Source organism: Delphinus delphis, chromosome 3, assembly GCF_949987515.2.
Source record: "Delphinus delphis chromosome 3, mDelDel1.2, whole genome shotgun sequence".
In the NCBI taxonomy this organism is placed as follows: Eukaryota; Metazoa; Chordata; class Mammalia; order Artiodactyla; family Delphinidae; genus Delphinus; species Delphinus delphis.
In genome coordinates, this window is record NC_082685.1 from 127,055,065 (window position 1) to 127,082,485 (window position 27,421).

At 37.5% G+C, this 27,421-nt stretch overlaps 1 protein-coding gene across 2 annotated transcripts in view; it reads left to right on the forward strand.

Moving 5' to 3' along the window:
• The window catches only part of PDE4D (phosphodiesterase 4D), a 560,837-nt gene that overhangs the window by 336,243 nt on the left and 197,173 nt on the right, over positions 1-27,421 (forward strand). For both annotated transcript variants that reach the window (XM_060009455.1, XM_060009457.1), the window contains exon 3: positions 20,359-20,395. In XM_060009455.1, coding sequence (XP_059865438.1) covers positions 20,359-20,395 — 37 coding nt within the window. The remainder of the gene's footprint in view (positions 1-20,358; positions 20,396-27,421) is intronic.

The window sequence follows — 27,421 nt, forward strand, 5'->3', positions numbered from 1 at the left end:
AATACATTGTCTGGGAAAAGAGAGAATTAAATTTGCAATGGAGACATTTACACTTAAAACTTTAGCTTATATTCATGTAGGACCTGAGTTTAGCTACCCAACCATGTGAATATTTTCGAATATTTTGACAGGCTTTAAACTCAGTTTGCAAGTCCCTGTGATATTAGCACATAGAGCCCTTTGAATATATCTCCATTGACGTACTGTGCAGATGTTAGCCCTGGTTTGCCAGTTCATTTGAAATCTTTGTGAAGGTTTGCCTAAATTAAACCATTTTGGGAATAGTAATCACGGGAGGCAAGTACAGAAAACATTAGACAGACTTGAATATCATTTTAGACATGCCACAGCTTGGAAAGTAATTAAAACTGATAAGCAGGTTCGCGGATCATACACCATCATTAGCTCATTTTCTTGTGCTTACTGTAGTGTTCATTAGTTTCCTAGTTTCTGGAGGCTTCTAAATAGGGTCTAACTCTCACTCAATACCTGCACTGTCGTTGGTGGTCACTCTGCCTCTGTGTAGAGTTAGTGTCTACTTTCCTCCTCTGCATCTAGGCAACTGTCTGATAACATCACCATCTCCTCATGACACCATCTCAAAAACTCAGCACAGGTTGCAGTACATCTTAGAGGAGCTGTGGGGTTCCCGAGGGTCTACTGTTATTCTTGGTTTTCTAACAGACCATCAAGGTATCTTAATAGGTCTCTGTGGGATTCTAGAAATGGACTTATGCTTTACTCACTTCCCAACCTATGGCTCTTAGTTGCCATTTATTAATGGTTGTAAAATGACAACATTGTCTTCTCCCTAGGAATGAGCAGCTAAAGTACAATCACTTTGATTCAAATTCTGAATTATGAAATTCACATTGTGTAACTGTCTTTGAGAACTGCAGGAGAGAGAAGAAAACTCTAAGACAGAGTTCTTGTCTCAGATAACTAATAATCTTATGAAATGACACGTTTTAGATCAAATAATTAGTGAAAAAGACAGTATGTAAGTCCTAATTTCTGTCCTTGTGGTCTACAGGCAAAAGCATCTCATCACCTACCTCTATGCACAGGTCTCCACCATCTTTCAAAAACTATCCAATCTACCCTCCTTTTTTATCTGTTGTTTTTGGTAATAAAACTTCTGCATAATCATATCTCTGCCCATCCTTCCAAGCCCACCCCAAGATCTACATCTGTTCTCTATATTTCCTTATATGTTGTTGTTGCCTTAATATTCTGAAATCTATCTTCAAATCATACTGACCTCTGAAAATCCATGAATTCAAGTAATGTTTATTGGCCACCCATAAAGCAGAAGGCATGGTGCCAGTTATTAAAGGAAATACAAGGTGCATTTCATCTCCTAGCTGCCATCACTGTTGTGTGCTCTCTTCCCTACTGCTTGCAGACCTCTTCTTCACCAGCTTCTCTTATCACCCCTTAACACATTTCCCCAAAGTATAGCCCGACCCTCTGGGCTCTGCTTTAGAAAACTCTTTTGTATGTATGTTCGACTATCAGCCTTCATCAGATGACTTACTGCTCAGTATCTCTGGCCCTGCAACCTCAGTTGAGCTCCAGATCCGTAGCCCCTAATTGCCTTCTGGAAATTTAGACTTTCCCGTTCAACTGTTCCTTCACACTCACTAATTAGTACATATTCAGCATGAATTCATTGTATTGATGGTGTCCACTCTCCTTCACTACAAAACAACTTCCTTTTCCCATTGGCTTTATTTCTATGTTATTTTTATCCCATTTTCTTAGGTTTGAAAATTAAGACATTTGTTTATTCATTCACATGTAATAAAAATACGTACTGAAAAGCTATGGTGTGTTTAAAGCTCCCCGTCTGCATGGGGGTAGGGGGAGAGGCAGGGCAAAAGAGCTGACCTTTTAGACCTTTGGAATAAAATCTGGTGAGCGCCATCCTTGAGGCATTTATGAGAGCAAAGGAGAAGCGAAGGAGAGTTTGCCAGCCAGGGATAGTCAGGTGAAGGGGGCAACATTTAGGTAATGTGGGACGAGGGAAGTCATGGCTCAGTTAAGGAATGACTGGTTGGTGTGAGTAGGGAAATGTGGCAGGAGAAAAAGAAGGTCGGAATACAGCGTATGGGACCTCAGAGCCACAGGTTTTTAGCTGGGATCACGTGATCGCATTCTTGTTTTTATTGCTTCTGATTACTCTATTGTTGAATGATTGTATAGAATGAAGTGATTACAGGGAAATAGATCATGTTGAAATTCATAGAAGCAAAGCAGGCTGAATATGATGGAGGCCCAGGTCAAGGGAGTTGGGGGTAGGATGAGGTTAGTCCAGATGCAAGAAACAATAGGCTTACAGAATGGTGTGTGTGTGTGTGTGTGTGCGCGCGCGCGTGTGCATGTTGGGAGATAGCCAGTGGGCAAGGAGAATCAGAGAGAATGTTGATGTTTTGACCCCGAACAAGTAAATGAATGGTGATGTTGACATGGGAACACAGGATAGAGTGGACAACATAATGACATAATGAATTTGGCTTTTACACGTTGAGGCCAGAACTCTAGGAGAAACAAGACAACAATTAAAGGACAAGGACAGAGAGCAGAAACAACAGTGCAGAGGGTGAGGGGAAACTAGAAGAACCAATTCCCTTCTGTAATGACTCGATTTGGGATGAACAGTGGGAGAAGCATCTTAGTGGGGTAATAGAAGAATTAGTGAAGGAGTGAATTGAAAGTAGAGATAGCAGCAAGTGCAACCATCTCTTTAAAAGTTTAGTAAGTTAAAGAGGAAAAGAAAAACTAAAGCTGCTTGAGGGAGAATTAGGTTCAAGGGAAATTTTTTTTGAATTCAGAACACTTAAGCTGAGGGACGCAGAGGTTAAGTATGGAGTTGTAGCTGCTGATGAACATATGATCACGAGCCTAAGTAAAGGGACTAACCTTGAAAAAGTAGTAGAGACAAGTACTGCATTCTTTATAACAATGAGAAAAAGAAGTGAAAGGGGGAGCTATAAATTTGGAGATGGATGGCTGAAATGTTTAGAGAATTGATGGCTTCTGATCTCTACTTTTTCGTGCAAGTAGAAAGTATATAAAAAAAAGAACATATATATGTGGATAACTGAGTCACTCTGGTGTACAGAAGACATTGGCACAGCATTGTAAATCAACTACACTTCAATTAAAGCAAAAAAAAAAAAAGAAAAAGAAAGTATAGCCATCGATGATTAAAGGAAAGAGTGATGGGGTAGCTTGAGAACGGGGAAAAAGCTTAATAGAGCCACACTGCAATTATAAAAAGAGAACAGAATAGGGGTGAGTAGAAAAGAAAAATGCTGAAAAGCCCTATAGATAATTATATATAATGTTGAATGGATGAACGACCAGGTTGAAAGTCATCTCCTCCAGCTTCATCAAATGTGAAATAACTGGGCTTTTGATAGAGGCCAGGGACAAACTCACAGTGACTTAGTAGACTCTGTTTTACATAGTTATGTATTCTATTGGTATTTTCTAAAATTATAGCAAATTGATTTTTGGATACCAGTGTGTATCCGTGCATTTTATGAAAAGGCTACCATATTTAACAGCTAAATAGTGCTTTTCTTTCCAAAGTAAACTTACGAGGATGACCTCATTTTTCCCTCTACCTATTCAAGAGTTCCTTTATCTGATTGGACTCACATAAGAGTGACAAATCTAATTAGACCGTGATGCAACTCTATATTTTGTTGAAAAATAATGTCTTGACATGTTCAGCTTTCTCATTCCCCCTGGGTATTTATATTGCAGCTATACGGTTTTCCTTTGACAGTAACTGACTCCTGAAAAGCATTCTTTCTACTATGGAGATGTTTCTATGAGAAGCAAGGTGAATAGAATAAATAACTACCATTTCAGTCTTCAATCTGATACTATACATTCCATCTACAAATAAAGTGTTATCCTTTCTCTTCATGTGGCCATATGTAAACCTCCATTTTCTTACCTAGTTCATGATAATGCTGGGAAGATTGTTCGGTGTCTTTAATTCAACTGCACTTTATAGAGAATGACATTATTATATATTTTAATCACTTTTGATGATTTTATACTTAACTGTTCTAGTTAAGTTTTCCTATTGAGAAAATCCCTTAGAAATTTCAAATACAAACAGTAGCAATGAAAGTTTGTGATTATCTATTTGAATGAAGTGTTTTGGAAAACCATTAAATGCTCTTTAAGTTGAAATATAATTGTTTAATTTGTTGGTAAAGAGAGAAGGAAGATAATTACCTCCTATAAGACAGGATGGCATTATCTTATCTTCTATAAATAGATACTGATTAAATAGCTGAGGCACAAGAAGAAAGTAAGACTAATAATGGTAGTAATAATAATCACAGCATACGTTGCATGTGGACATGACTCTTCATTCTTCTAAGTATTTCACATCTGTAATCTCATTTGATACCTTCCACAGTCCTATGCAGAGGGATATTATTACGCTGTTTTACAGATGAGAGACCCAAGGGCCTGAGAGCTTAAACTTCTTGAAAAACACAACACACATTTCGATCATTTCTACGAGAACATTATTTGCAAATGCCATAAAGTGCTGTGAACTATTGTGGCAAAACTGCTGAGAAGCAGAAGTACCTGTTCACCAAATCCAGTTGATCAAATGAATGACTTGGCATTATGAAAATTTAGTTTCCATTTATAGTTTAAGAATAAAAGAAGATACAAGCTCACATTGGTCAGAGAAGTAATAAAGAAAATATGCAACTGACTCTTGGAAAATATGCAACTGACTCAAGTCTATAGAACTAGGCTAAACTCAGCATCTAAAAAAATTAGCTTGTACAAGGCAGAAGAGAAGTTCCTGGCAGCCTCTGCTCAGAAGACTGTTACATAGTTTGTTAAATGTAATCCCGAGAAGCAACTTAATTCTTAAGAATAATAAGAAATAGAAATAATTTTAATGATTAGCTTGAGTACAGTAAAGAAATAAATACATGAAAAGTAAACTTAAACTATCATTAAGGGCTTCCCTGGTGGTGCAGTGGTTGAGAATCTGCCTGCCAATGCAGGGGACACGGGTTCGAGCCCTGGTCTGGGAAGATCCCACATGCCACTGGGCCCGTGAGCCACAACCACTGAGCCTGCGTGTCTGGAGCCTGTGCTCCGCAGCAAGAGAGGCCGCGACAGTGAGAGGCCCGCGCACCACGATGAAGAGTAGCCCCCGCTCACCGCAACTAGAGAAAGCCCTCACACAGAAACGAAGACCCAACACAGCCAAAAATAAATAAATAAATTTATAAAAAAGAATTAGTATTTTTTTAAAAAAAACTATCATTAAGAGTAAAAAATTATTTTATAGGAATAGAAACAACTAGATAACAGAAGGTTGCCCAAGTGCTGTCATGAAGAAACATGAAGAAAATTACAGAATAGATGGATAATTACATTAAATATGTGCAGGTTTTTTTCCCTCTTAAATTCTTCAGAATGCATTTAAAACTATTTTAACTTCTGGATAACAGTTACTTCTGTTGCTGCACTTCATTCAATGATATGTTATTTGTATTTACAAATACATAGATACAAGTCCCTGGGAAAATTAACAGGAGAATTATCAGTAACAAAACAAATAGAATTTAATCATAAAACTATGAGTTTATTGAATACAAACTGCCTGTCAAACCACATCAGTTGAAAACACGTTTCAATTCATCTGGATAATGGACCTCTAGTCTCCGTCTTCTGCTGAATAAACACTAACACAGAGAATCCAAAGATGATCCAAGTTGCTCTTTACTCATATCTACATACTGATACATACGGGGGAGGGCGTGGAAGGGGCAATGAAGAGGAAGTGAGCGGACCCAATGTACCATAGAAAACTGGGGCACACTTGGCAGTCTAGCTAATTAGTCCCCGTCACCATACAGAAGGATAGGACCTCATTTATCAAGGCTTTGGGGTGCCCCATGTGGGCATTCTTTCAGCTAGGAGACACTATCCCCCATCCCCAACTCAAATTTCTACCCTTTCTTTAGCAGTTAGGAAGTCCCTCACCACCTCTTGAGCCTTTGTGAGTTTTTGTTTGTAGCTGTTCCTGGCCTCTTCCTATGACTATGGGGTAGAAGGTGGTATTGCCTCTAGTCCTGAGTTTGAAAAAGGAAGAATGATTGCTTATATACCTATTCATCAATTCTATTGCAGGTTACATTATTCTTCATTAGTCTTACTAAGGCATCTCTGAAAATAAAAATAAAAAGAAATGTTGCACCACAAAGGTTCTAGTCCTCACTGGATCTACATGAAAAGTCTGTAACCCCACCTAACTATATTTTTAGATCTTATTAGCACTGATGAGCATCTGTCTCTTTTCTAACCTTGATCTGCCATTTGAAAGTCCTCTACCATCATGTAAACACAGAAAGGTGCTGTGATCAAATAATTCCTTCCTCAATTCCTGAGTTTTCCCAACTGAGGGAGTGTCCTCACCCCTCACTCAATGGTTTAAGAGTAATGAAACTAGGGCCAGGACATGTGCTGAGGTACCCTGGACCACCACAGGGAACTCACAGGGGTTCCAGAGGTATTTTAAATTTTCAGGGAAAATTTAAACGCAGAAACATCTGTCAGTCACCTGGAGAACTAATAGCTTGAAATAGTTCCCAGTTTCAACTTTAGATCATTCCTTTTCTTTCCATGACATCATATCTTTGCAAAACTGGGTTATTGACAATTGCTGTGATAAGAAGCAAGCAATGCACAAAAATCAGCGTGGACCAGGAAGTGAGGGAGGCAGAACATCCAGGCTCATTCCGGAGTGAGAAGTTGTGCAGGACTCAACGAGTGCTCAGTTGTGGAGGCAAAACCTTATTAAATCGTTTGAACTAAATTCTTAAGAATTGCCACTGGTAGTTATTTCTTTTGGCCAGTGAGGTGCTGTAAAAAACTACTGAGGTGCTAAGAGTATCATGAATTGAAGAAGTTTGAGAACCTCTGGATTAGGGTGTTTATTTGTGTCCTTAGGATTGGAGCTAAATCAAATCTTTGTGTGAAGAGAAATTTTGTTAAGAGAAAGAAAAAATTCAGCAGATTTTGAAAGCCATGAACTTCCGAATGAGCTCTAGAATTGAGAATTTATCCTATCCTTAATTCTGTTAGGACCCCAGGTAGACAAATAATTCATTATTATCAAGAGTGATATCATTTTGGTAGTGAGCCAGATAAACTAGGATTTTTCTTCCACTCCTTGAGGGTTGGCAAGTTACTACTAGTACTATTATTATTATTATTATTAAGTATTGATACAGACACTAAACTTACACTAGCCATTAAATCCCAAGAAGTCTATTGACAGAATATTCTAAGGTCATTGGCTATTACAGTACTACTACTAGTTGTGCTACCTTTTCTCATCTTTCTGTTGTTTTAAAAATTCCACTTCTCTGTTCAGTCCCTGGGGCCGTTTTATTTCTAGCTCAAAAAACAGGAGGGCCATAAATGGTTAAAAAAATACTTATAAATTAGGTAAACATGCTTATTCAATTTTTGAATTAAGGAATTAAAAATAGCAGCTGAATACACATTTTATATTTCTAATCTCATACTTAAAAAATCATAAAAAGGAAGCTCTAATATTCTGACATTTTGAATGAGCATGTTTGTTAATGACACAAGGTAAAAATAGTGGATTTTAATGCATTACCACAGCATTTGTTTAGTATCATTGTGCTATGCTCCAGTCTTTTAAAACAACAAATTAATTATGTGTTCTAATATCCCTTGCTTATCACTGCCAAAGTGATATATCCTGAGGTCTTAGGGGACATGAAGAGATAAATATTAGTTATGAAAAGTTCTTAAGGCAGAGGGAAAAAGAAATTGAGATTGACAAAACTTACCAGTAACTCATTATTTTCATGCTAAGGTTACTAAAATGCTATTACGTCTTTAGGAGAGTTTGCCCTAATATTTAGCATCCAATTTCCTTTTCTGAATTTCCTTCATACCCAGTATGCTCCTCAGTGTTTGGACTCTAGTTTTAATTGTGAAAAAAGAAAAAAAACAGAAAAATAGTCACCTGAGTGTTTCTCAACTCCCGTAACTTTAGAAAAAAAGGCACTGTGAAGGTAAACTATTTAAACTTGTAAATGATTGACTATGCAGTTATGCTTTTACCTCAGACTTAATACTTTACACAGGGTAACATCTGCTTTTTAAAAAAATGTGGGAGAATGGTAGCTTAATAATAAAAGTGATTACTCCATAATTTTGTGAGATCAAATCCCTGCTAGAGAGCAAACTCATATCAACCTTGATCAAGGAAGAGCTGGCTTATTATGCAGTGTATACAAAGAACATCATCTCTAAGAGCAAAGTATGAATAAAATTAACTATGCAACTAAAATTAGGAACATTTGAAAACCGTCTTCAATGAAAAAAGCACAGTAACCTGCATAGTGCTCTCAGTGCAGTGTGACCCTAGATGAATGAACCAAGTTGAAAATTATGAGCTTTTCCTGCTTCTTGTAATGAACAAATGGCCATTACACAAGAGGATCTAGTTCTGTCAGTTATAGATACCGTGCCTGGGGACTCTCACTTGCTTTTTTTAATCCCAATGCTCTTTCCTCCATGTACTAAAGGAGACTAAAGTCAAAACCATGCTCTAGTGTTATAAAATGAAAATTTTCTGAACTTTAAATCTTGGTAGTAGGTGGTGGGAATGGAGCGAATGGTGACAGGTCAGGAGAAAGGAGAAAGCTGATTTCCAATGGAGGTAATCTGTGTCTTCTACCACATTCTAAATAAGTATATTGATTGGCTGCATTTTTGAATGAGAGTGTCATGCTTTCACTCAGCAAATATTGACAGTACCTACTTCATGTCTGGGTATCATTTGAAGACACCATAGACCCATGGAAACAAGACAAAAATTTTGTTTGGATGATGCATTCCTGTCATTTAAAAAAAATTCTAGATACTTACCCAGATAGAAAAGGACATTTACCCAGTCAATATTGATATTCCTATGTAAATCCCTGTTTCCACTAATACATCAATCACTTTAGCTATTGATTTTGTTTGACATTCTTAGATCCTTAGTGAATTTTTCTCAGTGTCTCCTGTACAGTTGTATGAGCCATATAAGGAAAAATAATCACACTACTGGAACATTTATGTGATGTGCTTCTTGAGATAAGATATACCAGGGATTGTTAGTAAATCATCCTTACTAAATCCCTGTAAGATGAAAATTTAAAGATATGCTATTTACAAATATGAAGAAAGCCTTCAACCATGCCTGTGGTTTTTCTTCAGAAAAAGGCAAGTCAAGAATATCGAACACTGGGCTTTGCTATCAGATTCCTGGCACTTTGTGGCATGGTTGAGGTGAGATTCACTGAAGAAATATCCCCAATTATTCCATCCGCCTATTGCGGTTTCTCTCAAGCTTTGTGTCAGCTTCCCATTCATTGTCTTGAGACTTCAGGGTTTTCTTAATCTTGGATGAAGAAAAATTTGTTGTCATTGACTACTGGATAGTTATGTCTAGACATATGTAAGACCTTAACTCCTACAACCTGTCAATGGAAGTAGAAGAGTTAAAAGCAGAAAAAGAGCTGCATGAACTGTTTGTATATTTTGGAGATTAATCCCTTGTCGGTAGCTTCATTTGCAAACATTTTCTCCCATTCTGAGGGTTGTCTTTTTGTTTTGTTTATGGTTTCCTTTGCCATGCAAAAGCTTTTAAGTTTAATTAGATCCCATTTGTTTATTTTTGTTTTAATTTTCATTACCCTGGGTGGTGGATCAAAAAAGATCTTGCTGCAATGTATGTCAAAGAGTGTTCTGCCTCTATTTTCCTCTAAGAGTTTTATAGTGCCCAGCCTTACATTTAGGTCTTTGATCCATTTTGAGTTTATTTTTGTGTATGGTGTTAAGGAGTGTTGTAATTTCATTCTTTTACATGTAGCTGTCCAGTTTTCCCAGCACCACTTGTTGAAGGGGCTGTCTTTCCTCCATTGGATATCCTTGCCTCCTTTGTCATAGATTAGGTGACCATAGGTGTGTGGGTTTATCTCTGGGCTTTCTATCCTGTTCCTTTGATCTATATTTCTGTTTTTGTGCCAGTCCCATACTGTCCTGATTACTGTAGCTTTGTAGTATAGTCAGAAGTCAGAGAACGTGATTCCTCCAGCTCCGTTTTTCTTTCTCACGATTGCTTTGGCTATTCAGGGTCTTTTGTGTTTCCATACAAATTGTAAAAAATTTTGTTCTCATTCTGTGAAAAATGCCATTGGTAATTTGATAGGGATTGCATTGAATCTGTAGATTGCTTTGGGAATATAGTCATTTTCACAATATTGATTCTTCCAATCCAAGAACATGGTGTATCTCTCCATCTGTGCTGTCTTTGATTTCTTTCATCAGTATCTTATAGTTTTCTGAGTACAGGTTTTTGCCTCCTTAGGTAGGTTTATTCCTAAGTATTTTCAAATAAAACCAAATAAGCCAATCAAAAAATGGGGGGAACATCTAAATAGACATTTCTCCAAAGAAGACATACGGATGGCCAATAAACACATGAAAAGATGCTCAACATCACTAATTATTGGAGAAATGCAAATCAAAACTACAACGAGATATCACCTCACACCAGTCAGAATGGCCATCATCAAAAAATCTACAAACAATAAATACTAGAGAGGGTTTGGAGAAAAAGGAACCCTCCTACTCTGTTGGTGGGAATGTAAATTGATACAACCACTATGGAGAACAGTATGGAGGTTCCTCAAAAAACTAAAAATAGAACTACCATATGATCCAGCAATCCCACTCCTAGGCTTATACCTGGAGAAAACCATAATTCAAAAAGAGACATGCACCCCAATGTTCATTGCAGCAGTATTTACAATAGCCAAGACATGGAAGCAACCTAGATGTCCATCAACAGAGGAATAGATAAAGAAGATGTGGTACATATATGCAATGGAATGTTACTCAGCCATAAAAAGGAAGAAAATAGTGCCATTTGCATAGACGTGGATAGACCTAGAGACTGTCATACAGAGTGAAGTAAGTCAGAAAGAGAAAAATAAATATCGTATAATATCGCTTATATGTGGAATACAGAAAAATGGTACAGATAAACTTATTTGCAAAGCAGAAATAGAGACACAGATGTAGACAACAAACTTATAGGTACCGAGGGAGTGGGATGAATTGGGAGATTGGGATTGACATATATACACTACTACGTATAAAATAGATAACTAATGAGAACCTACTGTGTAGCACAGGGAACTCTACTCAATGCTCTTTGGTGACCTAAATGGGAAGGAAATCTAAAAAAAAGAGGGGATATATGTATACATATAACTGATTCACTTTGCTGTACAGCAGAAACTAACACAACATTGTAAACCAACTATACTCCAATAAAAATTAATTTTGAAAAAAGCAGAAAAAGAAAGGACATCTGTTTACATCTCTGCAAATGTGGGAGTCAACACTGTGACAGAAAATCATTTAAGCAGTTCAGTGCATGATGTTGCCTGCTAGTAAGTGTTATGAATGATCTCAAGACCAAGCCCTTTTAGCTCCTAGTTTTCTTTCCAGGGAGAACAGGGCCACATGCAGATCTCATGTTTCCGTGTCTCAACATCGATTCCTCCTTTGGGACTTAGAGAACTCCAGACTGAATTTGTTCTATCCACCAGGGCCAGTTTTGTTTGTTTGGCTGGTTATTTTTTGTTCCTTTGTTTGATTTTTGGTTTTTTTGCCAGGAAAATCAGAAAACAAGCATTATGATTTATGTGTTATCTAAAGGTTCCTGTGGTGATCTTTAAAAAAGTGCAATAAAACTTTCATTCAATCACTGTTATTTTCAATTATGAGTACATTTTTACAGAAGCTAAAAAAGAAGGCAGTTGGTAAAAAGAACTCTTTTGCATCAAATCACGGAGTTAATTCCATGTGTTGACAGCACACTTTTGTTTTATGTCTTTTCATGCTCATTATTTATCTTCAATACATTGAGTTTCCATTCATTTCTCCCACCTACTATAGAGATTAGATAAAATTTCCTACATGTTTCACTATTTCTTGGTGTTTTTTGTTTGTTTGTTTGTTTGTTTTACATTTGTTTAAAGGTAGCCCATCTTGTACTATATTTATCCAGGAAAGGAACCTGATGTTTCCCAGACAGACAGCTTATCTATAACCCAGCACTCCAAACACCAAAGCACTTTGAAAGTGGTGAAAGGATGTCTTAAAGGTTCATGAACAAACCTCGAAGACATCAGTTTAAGTTCAGGATATTTACAAGGTCCACCATGTTTTGCCCTTTGTGGCTCTAAGTTTCGGTACACTCTTTGGGAAGTGATGTATATAGAAAGGAATATATTCTTAAAATTGCCTGAAGTCTGTATAATCTTTATAGCTGACGTAGAATTCTCCTCTGAAGTTTAATACTTGATCCTCAAAACAATCATGTAAGGAAACAATGGAAAATATTAACTCAGTTTCAGAAATACAAAATTCTGCTCAAAAATGTGTCTTGCATATGCACACACATGCACGCCATGAATTAGAATCCAGGTATCTTGACCCTGAACATACTGATTTCGATCAGCAGCTGCTGCTAGACCATACTTTTTGGCATTTGCTGGCCGGCACAGTAGCCTCTAGGTGAGAGTATAATAAGCAAAGCAATTAAACTAAAATCTTTATTTCCCTTTCAGGGGTGGAGAATCTTGATGGCCATTTGGGCAAATCTTTCCACTTAGGGTCTTTGCCAAACAATCAAGTATTTTTGTTACGTTAATATATCAATGCTCTTCTGCCCCCAAGCTTAGAGTAGATTTTTGTTTTTTTCAGTTATATAAAACATTGTCTTCCCTTGGCAAACTTAAAACTGAAGTTTTGTAAAGATTGCTCAAGAGCTGCACTGGTCAAGATGATAGCCACTACCCCAGGTGACTTTCTCTTAATTTAAATTAATTAAAATTAAGTAAAAGTGGCATTCAGTTCCTCACTTGCACTAGCCACATTTTCAATGCTAAGTAGTAACGGTGGCTAGTGGATACAGTATTAGACAGCACAGAGAGAGAACATTTCCATCACAGCAAAAACTTTTGTTTGACCGTGATGTTCTAGAGTCTAGAGTATGTACTTTTATGGGGCTTCAGAATAGCCTGAATCCGTTTGTGCCTGCAGAAAGCAGCATGATGCAGTAGAAGCGAAACGGTATTTAAAGCCTGGGTTTAAATCCAGCTCCACTGCTCATTTTCATGCCTTGGGATTTCATGACTCACGAAGACTTCAAAAACCATCTGGGGGACTGACCCAGGGTTACTAAGTGCTTACTTTGCCAGATAAATGACTTTATTTATTTAACAAGGAAATTCCCGTCGATACACACAATCATTTTATTTTCCAAAGGCATTTCGCTAGAATTCTTTACAAAGGGAGTGGCACATATTCTCAGAATAAAGGAGAGTTTTCCAAAGGAATATGGTTAGCTTTTGTTTTTTAATATGACTTTTTAAAAATCCTTACTCCATGTTTCATGTTTATTCTCACCTTCACAAGAACCAATGAGCATTCTCTTGGGCCAGTACCAGGTCTCAGCCTGGCATTTGGAAACCACTGAACTCTGCCACTTGCCAAGGGCATGACCACCGATGAGTTACTTAAGTTCTCAGAAACCAGTTCCTTATCTTAGGATGGGAATATGAGCAACCATTTAGTGCAGAGGCATCAGAATTAAATACCGTGTTAGTAGAGCAGGGTCTGGTAATAGTAGGCATGCAGAAGACATACTGCTGTCACTCCTCTCCCCATTTGATCACACCCTTCCTTTTAATCTCCTGAATCATTTTACCTCATGCAAATCTTAAAAAATTGTTGTTCTAGCTACCCATAAATCTTTTCCCTGGGAACCCATCCTAGAGAAAAACCAAGAAGGCAGAGCCACTGACGGTAAGAACGGGCCTGTCAAATAAGATAAACTAGAAAAGAAGAACCTGTTCCTACAACAGAGTGAGGGCACTTGTGAAAGATTGCTGTGTACTTGGTCCTTTCCCCGTCCTCCTTCCCCCTCCCCCCGCCCATGGAGGTCAGTCATCAAACTTCTGTGACAATAATTTGTGACATCAACATGCCTAGAAGGACCCCTTTCTTGTATTAGCTTTTATTAAACAAAATAAATAGGCTTAGCAAGTGTGTCTCTACATGTGCAAAACACTTAACTTCTTACAACTGGAAAATCTTTTGCTGAATAATTCTGAGAACAGATGACCTTTCATGCCATCATTTAACTAACAAATTTGAGGCCATTTATTGGCATCATGTACGTTCTCTAACGAAGCCTAAATTTTTGTTTTATGACAAATAAAGAAGAGATTACACTTCACACTAGAGAATTTTTGCTTATGTTGCATTAGCTCCAATTTCATTTACTTTCTCATCAGTGTATGTGATATGAGCACACATGGGACAAAAACTGAGGGTTTTGTTTTTAGAATGTTTTTGGTCAAATATCAGGCCAAGGCCTTAATTATTAAAACTGTGAATTAAGAAGTGAGCAAATGATTTAGATTTCAGAAGACTAAATAACTTCCAAGGTCACATCCCTTTCTAAAGTTATACGATATATTTTTGTCTTTTTAATTTTTTAAGACTTCAGACAGCATTTCTAGTTTCACAGCAAAATTAAGACGAAGGTATAGAGATTTCCCATATACTTTCTGCCCCCATAACAGAGTGGTTCATCCGTTATAATTGATGAACTTGCATTGACACATGATTTTTTTTTTTTTAGATTTTTTTTGATGTGGACCATTTTAAAAATCTTTATTGAATTTGTTACAATATTGCTTCTGTTTTATGTTTTGGTTTTTTGGCCACAAGGCATGAGGGATCCTATCTCCCTGACCAGGGATCGAACCTGCACCCCCTGCATTGGAAGGCGAAGTCTTAACCACTGTACCACCAGGGAAGTCCCCCCATGATATGTTTTTAATCTTAGGAAGTATACCTTAAAATGTAATATTTGCAGAGCAGTTGGTCTTTGAAGGGTTTTTATACTGAGTAAATATAAAATATAGTAAAAATATAGCAAAATAATATAGTAAATTTTCTTTATGCGGGTAAGTATGGTGGTGGGTACAGTACCTTTATCTCCCTCCCACCCCATTTGAAATACAGAGGCAGAAAATCAAAATGCTTTCCCTAGGATTATACTCACATGCACACACAATATATACATAAATACATTTATATGTAGATGTTTACATATACATGTATATATGCACATAAATGCCATCTCCAGAGGCCTTTGTTACATATGATATGCATGTAGTCTTGCTACACCCTGAATATGGACATATGATATTAAACTCTCAGCCAGAATTATCACCTCAGTAGGAAACCAAAAATTATTTTATTTCATTTTATTATTTTAGCTTAGGGTAGAAGGACATGAAAATCAGCAGGTGGGTAGAGATTGTTTAGTTTTGTAAGTCATTTTAGTAATTTTTTTGTTTTAATTTTTTTTGCATTTATATGTTAACTCTTCCATTTGTTGTCTTTATGGTACATATCATCTTTATGAAATGGAAAATGCCTAGAGATTAGGCATTGTTTGGGATGTGCTTTTGGCATTGATAAATGCCATTACTGGTGCAGAATTGCACAGTGTTTAAGCACAGACCCACCAGAGTCATATTGCCTGCCTTTGAATCCTGACCCCATCACGCCATGGGCGTGGTGATTTTTTTTGTCCTTCTTGGGCCTTCCATTCCTCATGTACAAAAAAAATTAAATAGGAGATAATCAGTGAAATGTGCTTTGCACAGTTCCTGGCACAGAGTAACCATTTGATAAATATTGGTTATCATTATTGTTTTATAAAAATTATAACTGTTTGAAAGTAATACCATTATTATTTATCAGTTTGTTGGATATTTGTACTCTGATTTTTTAAAATAATTATATTGAAAGCCCATTTAAGAAATAAAAAATACTGGGAACATATTAAAAGGGCCCCCAGAGCTGAAATAAACAAAACATTGAGTGACTTTCCTGGGCATCAGTGAAAGGGATGCCAGGATTAGTTACCACTCAAGCCTATTAGGAAATTACAATTCAAGGACAAAGAAAGCTGTTTCCTCATAAAGTTAAGAACTTGGATGACTTCAGTCACCTGTTTTTGTAGAATAAGTATTAGTTTATTTGTCTGTTAAAACTGGGGAAAGGGCTGTAATTTGGTTTCTTCTTTTGGTGCTGATTTGGAATATAAACACAAAGGTGATCTTCAAGTGAGGGTAATCATTTCAACCTGATGATTGATAACTAGTTAGCATTATCGATAAACTATCAGAGTTGTGTATACAGACATGCACAAATGGCTTGGAATTTGACATTGAAAAATTTCAAATTGAAAGATACTACTGTACACAATACTGAACTGCTTTAGTTTTGATCTTATATTAATGTACATTATTTTTAGTTCTCAGTAAAATGTTGCTGGACATTCTTTCCAAAATGCAAGTTTCTGTAGTTGTGATTTTGACCACAGGACCAAGCTTTTGTGTTAAAGGGATTACTTTAATTCTAAGTGGCAGTAGCATCAAAGAGGAAGATCACTTTCAGGTATGGCTGAGGTTGGCTTTGTGTTATAGGAACTTCAGTCCCTGGGGTTCCATAAGGCGAAAGGACTAGTTAATTCTTTTTACTTACAGTGGAGCTAGTTCTAAACTAAAAGGCCAAGCAATGCAGAGAAGCCATATCCTCAGGTGAATCTGCTACCGATGAAGCAGAGTTTTTCATTTGTGTTTTGTTTTAGTAGTATTTTGTTTACTAGAAGTTTATGGAAATCATAATACCTCCTTCAACAGTAATTTTAAAAGCCTCATTATATTCTTAAATGTGACATTTACATTTTCTCAGAGCCCACATTATTTTTTTGGAAAAAAACAAATCATTACAACAGTTATCTTTGGATGGCTCTTAAAATTTTTCTGTATTTCCCGAAGTTTCTACAGTTAATATGTGTTTTATATTCAGTATATGTATAAATGTTAGCTTTTACAAGATCAAGTACATTGTGTATGTATTTGTTTGTTTATTTTCTATGTCTGTACTTCTGTGAACATGGGAGTAAAGAGTGGTGAGTAGAAAAGTTCCTCCTGGGGCGAATTCCTGGGTGTTGTCAAGCAGGGCTCCCAGAAGCATTTTTATGCTTCTAAATGCATTTTTTGTGTTGGGCTCCCAGTAGCATTTTTATGTGCATATTAAAAATAAGAACATACTTGTTCTCTAATGACTCTCTAATTTTAAAAGAGGTGGATCAAAGATGGTGATGAATGGGTGATAGTTTTGAGTCTAAGGGAAGAAAGACACCAGGATTTCACAATACCACTATCTTAATCCTACTGACAAACTCCAGAGGAGAATGTCTTTCTGGTTTTATAGCCAGAGAGAGTGAAGCACAGAAGATCAAAAAGTTTGCACAACATTCAGGAAGTAAGCCTCAGACCATGGTGTCTCTTCAAAGCACTAGTTCATCCAGCCACTTACCATCCTGAAATTTGCAATGCGTGATATTCAGAAGCAGCAGATACTTTGTGGCCTCTGATGCTTTTCACAGCTTCGTAGGATTAGAAATCTTCTCTCAATAAAATATAAACTTTCTTCTAATTAACTGCTGGTTTGGTAAAAATAAAGCGTGGAAAGGCCCTTTTCCTTCTGGTTTGGTAATAATAAAGCGTGGAAAGGTCGTTGCCTCGTGTGTTTCAAACACAATCTTGAAATGAACTAGGTTACAAAACGGTATTTTCAGGCGCTGCTGTTGGTTGAGTTTATTTTGCAAGAGGGCAAGAGGCTTTTCCCCATTTAAGTGCTTAAACAGTTTTCTGGATCCCAGTGAGATGTCTGTGAGGGTTTGCTTTTTGATTTCTCTCTTTCAGTTTCTTGCCAGTGTTTCTGGCTTCTTATTACAGAAAGAATGAGAGTAGAAATGAAAGCACTGTAGTAAATAATACAAAAGTAGCGGAAGGATGGCCAGAGACATAGGGAGTAGTTCTATCGTCATACCTCCCTGGAAGAACAGGAAGTTCAGTGGTGTGCTACTGTACTGAGCCTCCTATCCCCACCTCCAGTGGCCAGCAGTGCAGGCTCAGAACTCCGCAAGCTTCTCTTTGAGGGAGGGGAGGGGCTGCCCCTGCCCCAGGGGCCAGAGTGGGTGGCACCAGTTCAGCCCATGGTCTCGAGGGCAGGCTACCGACAAAGGCTTGGACAAAGATTCTGTCATTATACATTCGGTATATATTCAGAGATAATGTATTTTTTTTGAAAAATTTATTTATTTATGTAAGTATGTTTGGCCGCGTCGGGTCTTCGTTGCTGCGTGCGGGCTTTCTCTAGTTGCGGCGACTCGTTGCGGTGCACGGGCTTCTCATGGAACGGGCTCTAGGCGCGCAGGCTTCAGTATTTGTGGCTCGCAGGCTCCGTAGTTGTGATGCACAGGCTTAGCTGCTCCATGGCATGTGGGATCTTCCCAGACCAGGGCTCGAACCTGTGTCCTCTGCTTTGGCAGGCAAATTCTTAACCTCTGTGCCACCAGGGAAGTCCCTATTCAGAGATAATTTAAACCTTACATAATTTTGAAAAGAAAAGGATAGGTTATTTATTGAGGACATTTGCCACTGAATTGCTAGAAATAATTCTACTGTGACTAAAATGAGACGGTCTTGAGATATTTGGCAAAAACAATTTCTGGGTAGGTCAAGAGTGAAATATTTCCATCACTAAAATTATAACTAATTTTCTTTATGCTTTGACACGGAAAGAAAGCAAGACTGATAAATTACCCTAAATATTGTATATTCTAAATAAATATTTTATAGTGCTTGGGAATGAAATACAACCAAAGATAGAATTAAGTGTTTTAATACACATGCACATGCTTTTCAGTTTAGAGTGATCAAGTCCAGTGTAATTCATGTGAAAAATTAAAAGACTTATTTCCAGGGATTGATTTCAGAATGATACTGTGCCTTGGCCAAGATGACTAAGTTCTTAGAAAATAAACTTTGTAGTCGGGAAATTATAAAGAATAAAATGGAAGCAAAGACTGTACCTCGGGAAAATATCTAGATTTCGTATTAGTTAAATTTTGGCCCTCTGAATGATCTCTCCAAAGAGCAGTGCCCCTCAAAAATGTAACTGTGGAACGAAGAGGGTGCAAAATAACACACGTTTCCTTTAGAGTGTGTTCCACCCCTTTTCTGCTTTATTTTTCCCACACTTTGAATTTCAAGATCTCTGTGTAATTTGATGATGCCCTTAACAACTGGTCTAATTATTGGCAGCAATCCATTTACTAACGTCATCCATATGCTGCCTGGGCCGAAGCATATTTCATGAGTGCTGTTGTAGGTCACTCAAGCCCTTTCCAGAATTGTTCATGAGTGAGTGAACCATTTAGTTGCAATATTCTCAGTTAGGGTCATGTCCGGAAGCTTTCTGTGTAGAATAATTCCATTCCCTTTTGATTAAAGAGTTCCAGCTAGCTAGATCAAGAAATATCCCGTGGAGAGTTTGGAAATCCTTCTCATGAAGTATTCATACTAAGAAACACCACGAAAGAGCTTTGGGCCTGGGTTTCTTACTTTCTTCCAAGCAGAATGTTCACAACTTTCCTTGCCTCTCCCTGTCCCTCCAAGACACGTCATGCTGACACCTTGCTCCTGCATCCTCGGCACAGTGTCACTGAGGTTGCTGTAACAACAGCACACACGGGGTAACATTCCCCCGTAACTACGCCGGCTGGGACGTGAGTCAGTTGAAAAGTTTCACTGGTTTTTATTAGAGTATGACGCAGTCTTATGTCATCCACAGTTCCAAGCCCATCCAAGGCTCACACATGATGATGCAGAGCACCTGATGCTCATCACCTTCCAACGTTAGATGGTCCAGGGACCTCTCACCAGAGCCATTGCCGTTGCTGGCTCCTTCCATAGTGCCCTTCAGTAATACTCACCATAAGCAGCAAAGAGTAAAACTCAGGCCCCGCTGCTGGAACTCCGTTTCTACTGTTACATATTCCGTGTGCATAATAAGTGCCAGTGACCTTGGTTGATGATCAAGAAGCCCCTCTTTTCACCCAGGGAACTGGACAATGGTTAACATCCCAGAAGACACATCTTCACGCCCATGACTGAGAAGAACATGTGTTGAAGAATAAGGATGGAATTACTGTAATTCTCTGTGGGGATTTATGAATGAGAAACTTACTATTTAATATTGCTTGAAAGTGGTCCTAGAGTGATCAGTGCCATCTAACGTGGGCTTTGGTTTGTTTTTCAGACATGGAGATGACCTGATTGTGACTCCCTTTGCACAGGTAAGCCCAGCTTGCTGAATGGACAGGTTTCTCACTCATCTGAAAATTTAATCGTGAGGGTTAGTTCGGGTTCTTCATTTCATTCTAAATCAAACACAAGTACAAATACAAATTCTGTGGTTCATTCCAGTAATTTAAAAGCCATGCTAGAGAATGTGACCTTTGCCATATTGGTCTGTTTCCTATAAACCCATAGACCCAATGAGTATCTTTGCTTCAAATTACAAATTACCCAAGTGACATACTTAAATGGGACCACATTTCCTTAACTGACATAAGCACTAAAAGAGGAAAGCTATATCATGGATTAAGTTACATTTATTATAATTAGGTGCGTGGTCAGTTCTTGAAATTCCATATTCCACTTCAACCTGATGCTTTATTGACTCTTTTTTTAAACACGTTATTTGTCCAAAGATTTAACTGAGTGACACATTTGTGTTTATTTATTCCTTTTAGGTATACAAATCATGAAAATACTTTAACCACATGACAGAAATGCTAGAAGGTGAAAAAACCATCTAAAGAATTTTGAAATATATATAAAGTGGTTGATAACCCGATATTCTTTGTACAGACCAGTGCTTCTCAACTCTAGCTATGCAATAGAATCATCTAGAAAGATTTTATCCCATGCTGCACCTCTGATCAATTGAATCCAAAAATCTGGGGGTTGGACCCAAAGACCTGTAATTTTTAAAGGCCCCAGTATTTTCTGAGGAAAAGTTGAGAGCCACTGGTATGGACAGACTATGGATAGAATGGGATAAAACTGATTCAACCTGGGGCATGAAGCATGTTTAAAGCCAACTGTTAATAGGACTGTTAATAGGAAATGTTAACTATCGGAATACAAGTGATCTAGAGGGTTATAAAAATCATAATCAAGGCTACATCAAAACTAGCTCTACTGCCTTGGGCAACTCACTTAACTTGCCTAAGACTTCTTTTTTCCAATTGGTAAAATTGGGGACTCAGCTGGATTAAGATAGTCAGGGCCCAGTCAAAGCCCATCATCTACTCTTGCTAAATGAATGAACTTGGACAACTGACTGAACTTGGGCAAGCCTGGTTTCCTCCTCTGTGAAATGACACTTACAAGACTACTCACCTCATAACATTGTCAAGAGATTGAAATAGTACCAAGCTTGTAAAATGCTCAGCACAATTTCTAGAAAATAAAATACTTACTGAATTTTGTGTTGTTATCAGTAAGGGCTCTTTCATCTCCAAAACGTCATAATACGCATTGTTTTTAAAAAATGCATAATGGCAGGGTTTGGATAGCAGTATTATGTATGATTCTTCCACTTTTTCAAATTTCCTGAAATTTTTTAATTGCTATAATTTAGACCAAAACTTTAATGAGTCAGTAAATAGCAAAGTATATAGTGATCTTTTTCATTGATGCAGACAATTAAAGATAGAATGCAACCACCATCCTTTTAGAAGGTTAATGTCTCATTTGCGTCAAGTTTTGCTGGATATCATTAGTTCTTTCTAATATCTATATTTCTATGTTCAAAACATTTACAATCATATGTTTTCATCATATTTTGTGATAGCAAATCTTACGAAGCTAAGGACTTTTAATTGGTTGCTATTGAGGACCCATAACTTTATATCTAAGAGCTCAGAGCTCTTAGATATAGAGCTCTCAGTAGACAGAATAAATCAGGCAAAATAATTTATAAATGACCATCACCAAATGTAGAAACAATCATTCCAACTTGAGTTTATTTAGTTTATTATTCTTGCTTCTAACTAAAATCTCTAGGTATTGTTGTAAGAAAAATATATAGAAAAATATGGAAAAAAATAATCTGTATATGATACCTTATCATCTTACTTCAGGTAGTTTGTATGAATCTCCAATTAACTGGTCAATAAATTTGACTTGAACCTTGCTATTAGCACCCTTAAATTCTAAGGAAATCTAGTCTTTTACATAATTAGACATTTTTTTTAGTGTACTTACAGCCTCCAAAAAACTAATAGAATTTCAGTATACTGAGAAATATATATATGTAAAATATCATTTAGTCTGTGTTAGTGAACTGTTTAAATAAATAAGATATATACTTAATGCCCTTGAAATTGGAACTTTGAATAAAACCAGCTCTGTGTAATTTGTAAGCATATACGATGCCTGAAAATAATCCTGGAATCTATTTAGGAAAGTTTCCTTATGATTAGCTTAATGACTCATGACACCTTATAGAAGGTGGTTATTGCCCCAGAGGCTGCAGATTCTTTTTCAGTGGCTTCGTCACAGTTTTCACAAATGGCCTTTTACTAGGGTATATGATCTAGAAAGCTCTACTAGAATTTTTTTTAAAAGCCTGTTTAACCCTGAACAGTTTTGATAGAGTACTTTGGGGAAGCAGGTAAGAAAGAAGGCCCAGTTAGTGGCAGTTGTCCATGGCCTTCTCTTCAGCCCGATTGGGCACCACTAACTTATTTCATTGACCTAACCAATAACTCCTCAAATTTTTAATACAGGCTGGAGTATTCACCATTTAATGCTAAATATTATAATGCTTAATCTGTAAGATGTTTATGTCACTTGAATTGATACCAACATTATTTGGTCAAATATACCAATGGACAGAAGACAGTGGACATTAGACAGGTCACTCAGGGAAGTGTTCAAATAGGCCAAAGAATTCCCCCCTTTCCCCAGCATGCTTTGGGGTTTGGAACTTCACTCTAGATCATTCTGGTGAAAAAGCCATACTGCTTTCAAAATAAAATCTTTTGCATAGAAAAGAAATATAAGCAGAAGGAAGAAAAAGAAAATTTCCTATAATTCCAAACCCCAAAATAACTACTATTGACATTTTACTTTCTATCCCTTTCGGTTTATTTTTCTGTGCCTAATTTCCTTCCCATAATTCTTTAAAATGGGCCTCCCACTCTAAACTGGTCAAAGTCTCTTCCCAAGCCCATCTTATCTTCTGCCTCCTCTTGAGAACTTATTTCTTTATGCTTGCCTTCATCTCCAAAACACGAAAAGATCCCTCCCTGTTGTTTCCCAGTCCCAGTTTACTGTGAAGCTAAGAGAATAAAATCTTAAGTTACGAGAGAATTTAGGAAGACGTGCAAGGTCATATTCCACTTTGGTGGATAGGGCTGAAGCATCGTGCACAGACGTAATCTTCAGCAAAGATCCTACAATACAAGATCCTACAATACCCCTCCATATTCTATTCCCAAGTCTAAAACACTGCCAGGGTTAGAAATTCTTGCTGGTGTTCAACCTAAACACTTTTCCACTTCCAATTTCTTATGTTTTCCCCTATAAGCTCAGAATCCTTTTGATCCCCAGGAAAATAAATATTTCATTGGTTTCCATTTTGAACTATTCTCCTGTGTTTGGGTCAAAATCTTTTGGTTTGGGTATTCCCTTAGGGTAAGTGTTGACAGGGATGATGCCGTGTCACCTGATGCCAGTCGGCAGGTGGCCTTTTCCTCCCAAGGGTGTAGTCACAATTTGGCCAGAGTTCTTGAGGGGACCAAGGAGGCACAACACTGATGAAATGTAGGGAACCCTGCTTTGTAGTCAGTTGCCTTCAGCCCCACCTGTCCCATTATTTGTGTTGCATCATTTGTGACTACCTTGTAGAACTCTAAGTCAACTAGAATCCTCCTCTGGAGGTGTGCAATAAAAGAAGTGGAATCTTTGGTTAAGGAAAAGGTAGGAAATATCCAAGTATTATCCTGGATCCTTGGAGAGACCTTCACGTCATTCAGACTGAGCAGATATGCCTGATTTAAAAATACAGGGTAGGAACAAGCAAGTCATTTCACCTTTACTCTTACCAAAATACAGCACGTGGGATAATTTTAGGAAAAATGCAGTGGTTATTAACGCTGTAGAACATTACTGTTCCTTGGTAATTGGACATTGTCAATTTTATAAAAATGCCCTTGCGTGTCTCTTGCCCATTTCACCCAGAAACAGGAATCTTGTGGTCTCATCATTGAATCCAACAGGCTCTCCCTGCCGGGCTAAGAAAGAAGAAAATCATCACATTTCAGTTGCTTATACCTGTTAGGTTTTTTTTATCCTTCATTAAAATAAATTTCAGTAGCATGTTCTAGGAATCTAAGTACTTTGGGAGTTGAACTATACGAAACTATCAATATTCAACCTTTGCTGACATACAAAAACAGCAAGTTCATATGGTTTAACCAAAACGTAACTTGGAAAGAGGTTTTCTATCAAAATGACCTCTTTGTCTTGTAAATAATCATAATTTGGCTCCAGGTTTTTCTGGAGGTAAAACCAAGGCAAGGAGTTCTTTCTCCCTCCTCAGCCCCTCCCACCCCACCCAACCCAAGGCCTGTGGCAACTCATGGTCTGTGTTTTAGTGCCATCTAGTGGCATAAAGTGTATTTGGAATCAAAAACAATCCTCAAAACGATTTTTTCTTTGTTTTTGTTTTTTTTGGTTATTTTTTAAGCAGGAGTTTTTTTTTTTAACACGGATGTTATTGCCACATCTTTTTTTTTTTTTAAAGCAATCTCCTCTTCAAATCTTTATAAGAATTTATTATTATATACGTACACATTTCTTTTAGGCTAGTGTGTTCAGATGTTTAACTTTTTAATGAAGTCCACATTTTCCTGCCATTTTCAGTGAATCTTATTGGTTAATAAATGTTTAGGAATACCTAAGAAAATCTGAGATTAGTGTGTGCAAATAGCATTTAATCCCTCTCACAGACCAGTACAACTCTGTGCAAAAGTTTTCCATAACAATGTCATCATTTCTTTCCTAAAGTGTATTATTTCTCCTCATTCCCAATGTATTTTGACCTTGACTGATTATACTTTTGCTTGGAGGGGCAGAAGAGAAAGAAATGACCTTCATTTTCTAACGGTTGAGCTGGGTGGGAGAAAACCTCAGGGACCTTTTTGGGTAGCAAGCATTAAAGAGTGAAGAAAATTATAGGAGCGTCAGAGCCCTGACTATAGCTCTTAGAGGGTTGAATTCAAGAAGAGTGAGAGCTGCCCTGTAACAAAAGCAAAGAAAGATTGAACCCTAACTAAGGGGCTTGTGTAAAACTGTTTCTAGTTCTTCCCCACAGCCTCACTCTTTGTGTCCTACAATGTAGATGCCTCATTCTTTGTGTCCTACAATGCAGACGGGAACAGAAAAGACTAACACAGTGCCTTTGGGATGTGGTCACCCAGGATCACTCAACTCGGCCTAGGGCAACACCCCCTTATAACATTTGGTTGAGACTTTTATTTACACTTCTTGCCAGTATCATGTGTCATAGTGCAGGCGAGAATAGTTAATACTTAACATAACATGTATAAAATATTATTTGTCCTACCACAAAAACAACAATGTAATACTCGCACACATAGGGAATGACATAGCTGCAAGGTTATTTACTGCAGCAGTGTTTGTAAAAGTGAAATTTAGGAGACAATCTAAAAGTCAATGAGGAGAGGGCACAGGCAGCTGAATGGAGAAGGGGCTGAAAGGGAAATTTCTTTCTTCACTTTCTATTTTGAAATATTTCATCCATATAAGAGAAGCTATCTAGTGACTTTCTAAAATATAAAGAATAGTACTCAAATCAACAGTTTAAGAACTAGAACAGTGCCAAGATTTTAATGCCCTGAGTGTCCTTCCCTGATTTCATCTATCTGCCTCCTCTCAGAAATCACAATAATTTTGCTTTTGTCTTTGTTATTGAGAAAGAGACAGTCTACGTTTGCTTAAATTCTGTACCATGTGGGGATAGAGATTATGCAAAAATAAATATAAAATTTAAAAATTAAATTTAAATTAAAAACCAAAATAAAATCATCTAATTTAATATCTTTATTATCACAGAGGCAAAAACCTGTATCCAGAAAAGCAAGTGGAGTAGATCTTTCATGAAGTAATGCTTCCTTTCAAATGAGCAGAGAACATGAATTACCTGCGCTACTATTTCTGTTTGCCCAGCTGTCAGATGCAGTGCACTTACTATAATTTATTAAAATAAAGTTCTCTGAATTCTGAGGTTAAATTTTTGCCTAGAATAAAGATCGATCAGGGGGTACAATAATCTTATTTAAAATGCTTTATTAGTGTATTTGATATTCGGTTCTTAAAGCGTAAATTCAGCCTGCATGATTTGTCAGATTTCTTTCTGCATCACTCAAGATTTCATGCCTAATAAAAGACATCGTGGTTTGATGTCAGCAGTTGGCTATTTGAATACTCCGTCATAGGCAGCGTGACCTTTCGGCAATGTGAGTTGTTTATATGTGATAATGAGCCAGATTTTTCCAGTGACTGAGTTAATCGTGGTTGGCACCTTAGGAAACACCATTAACTCCTTCAGGGGATAATGCTGTAGGTCACTGTCCCAGGGCATAAGCAGTATCCCAGTGACTTAGAAGAATGAATGCCCGTTTCAAAAATGTCTGAGACATTTTGTCTTAAAACAAAATTTAGGCTGACTTTAGTCTAGGTCAGTGCCAAATGACAAAATTCTGGAATCAGCTCTGGAACCCTTGGAGCAATTATAAAAAATTTGCCCTGCTCCCACTGCCACCGGCATATTGTCAGTTACAGGCATTAAGTGAATTCCCTGTGCGCACGCCAAATCATTAAATGGAATGTTGCCATAATGGGCTAATATTCACTGAGTGCCTTCTGTTTGCCAGGCACTGTTTTTGGCACCGAAACTGTCATTTAATCTCATTTTCACAGCAACCCTGTGAGGTAGATGTCACTATCCTGGTGTACAGATGAGAAACTAAGGGTCAGAGAGATGATGCAACTTGTCTAAGTTCACACATTGACTATATAACAGAACTAGGCAGTCTGGGGTGTTATTGGTACCTAATAAGACATCTGAAATCTATGTTTTAGGTAAACTTAACATTGTCGTTGTCACCCAGATGACCCATAACCTCACCTAATATAGGCTCCTCCCTGGGGGAGACTTGTCCATTCTAGGAGAAAGTGAGGGGGGTAGAAGGAGACAGTGCTCTTGTCACTTTTCTCTCCTAGTC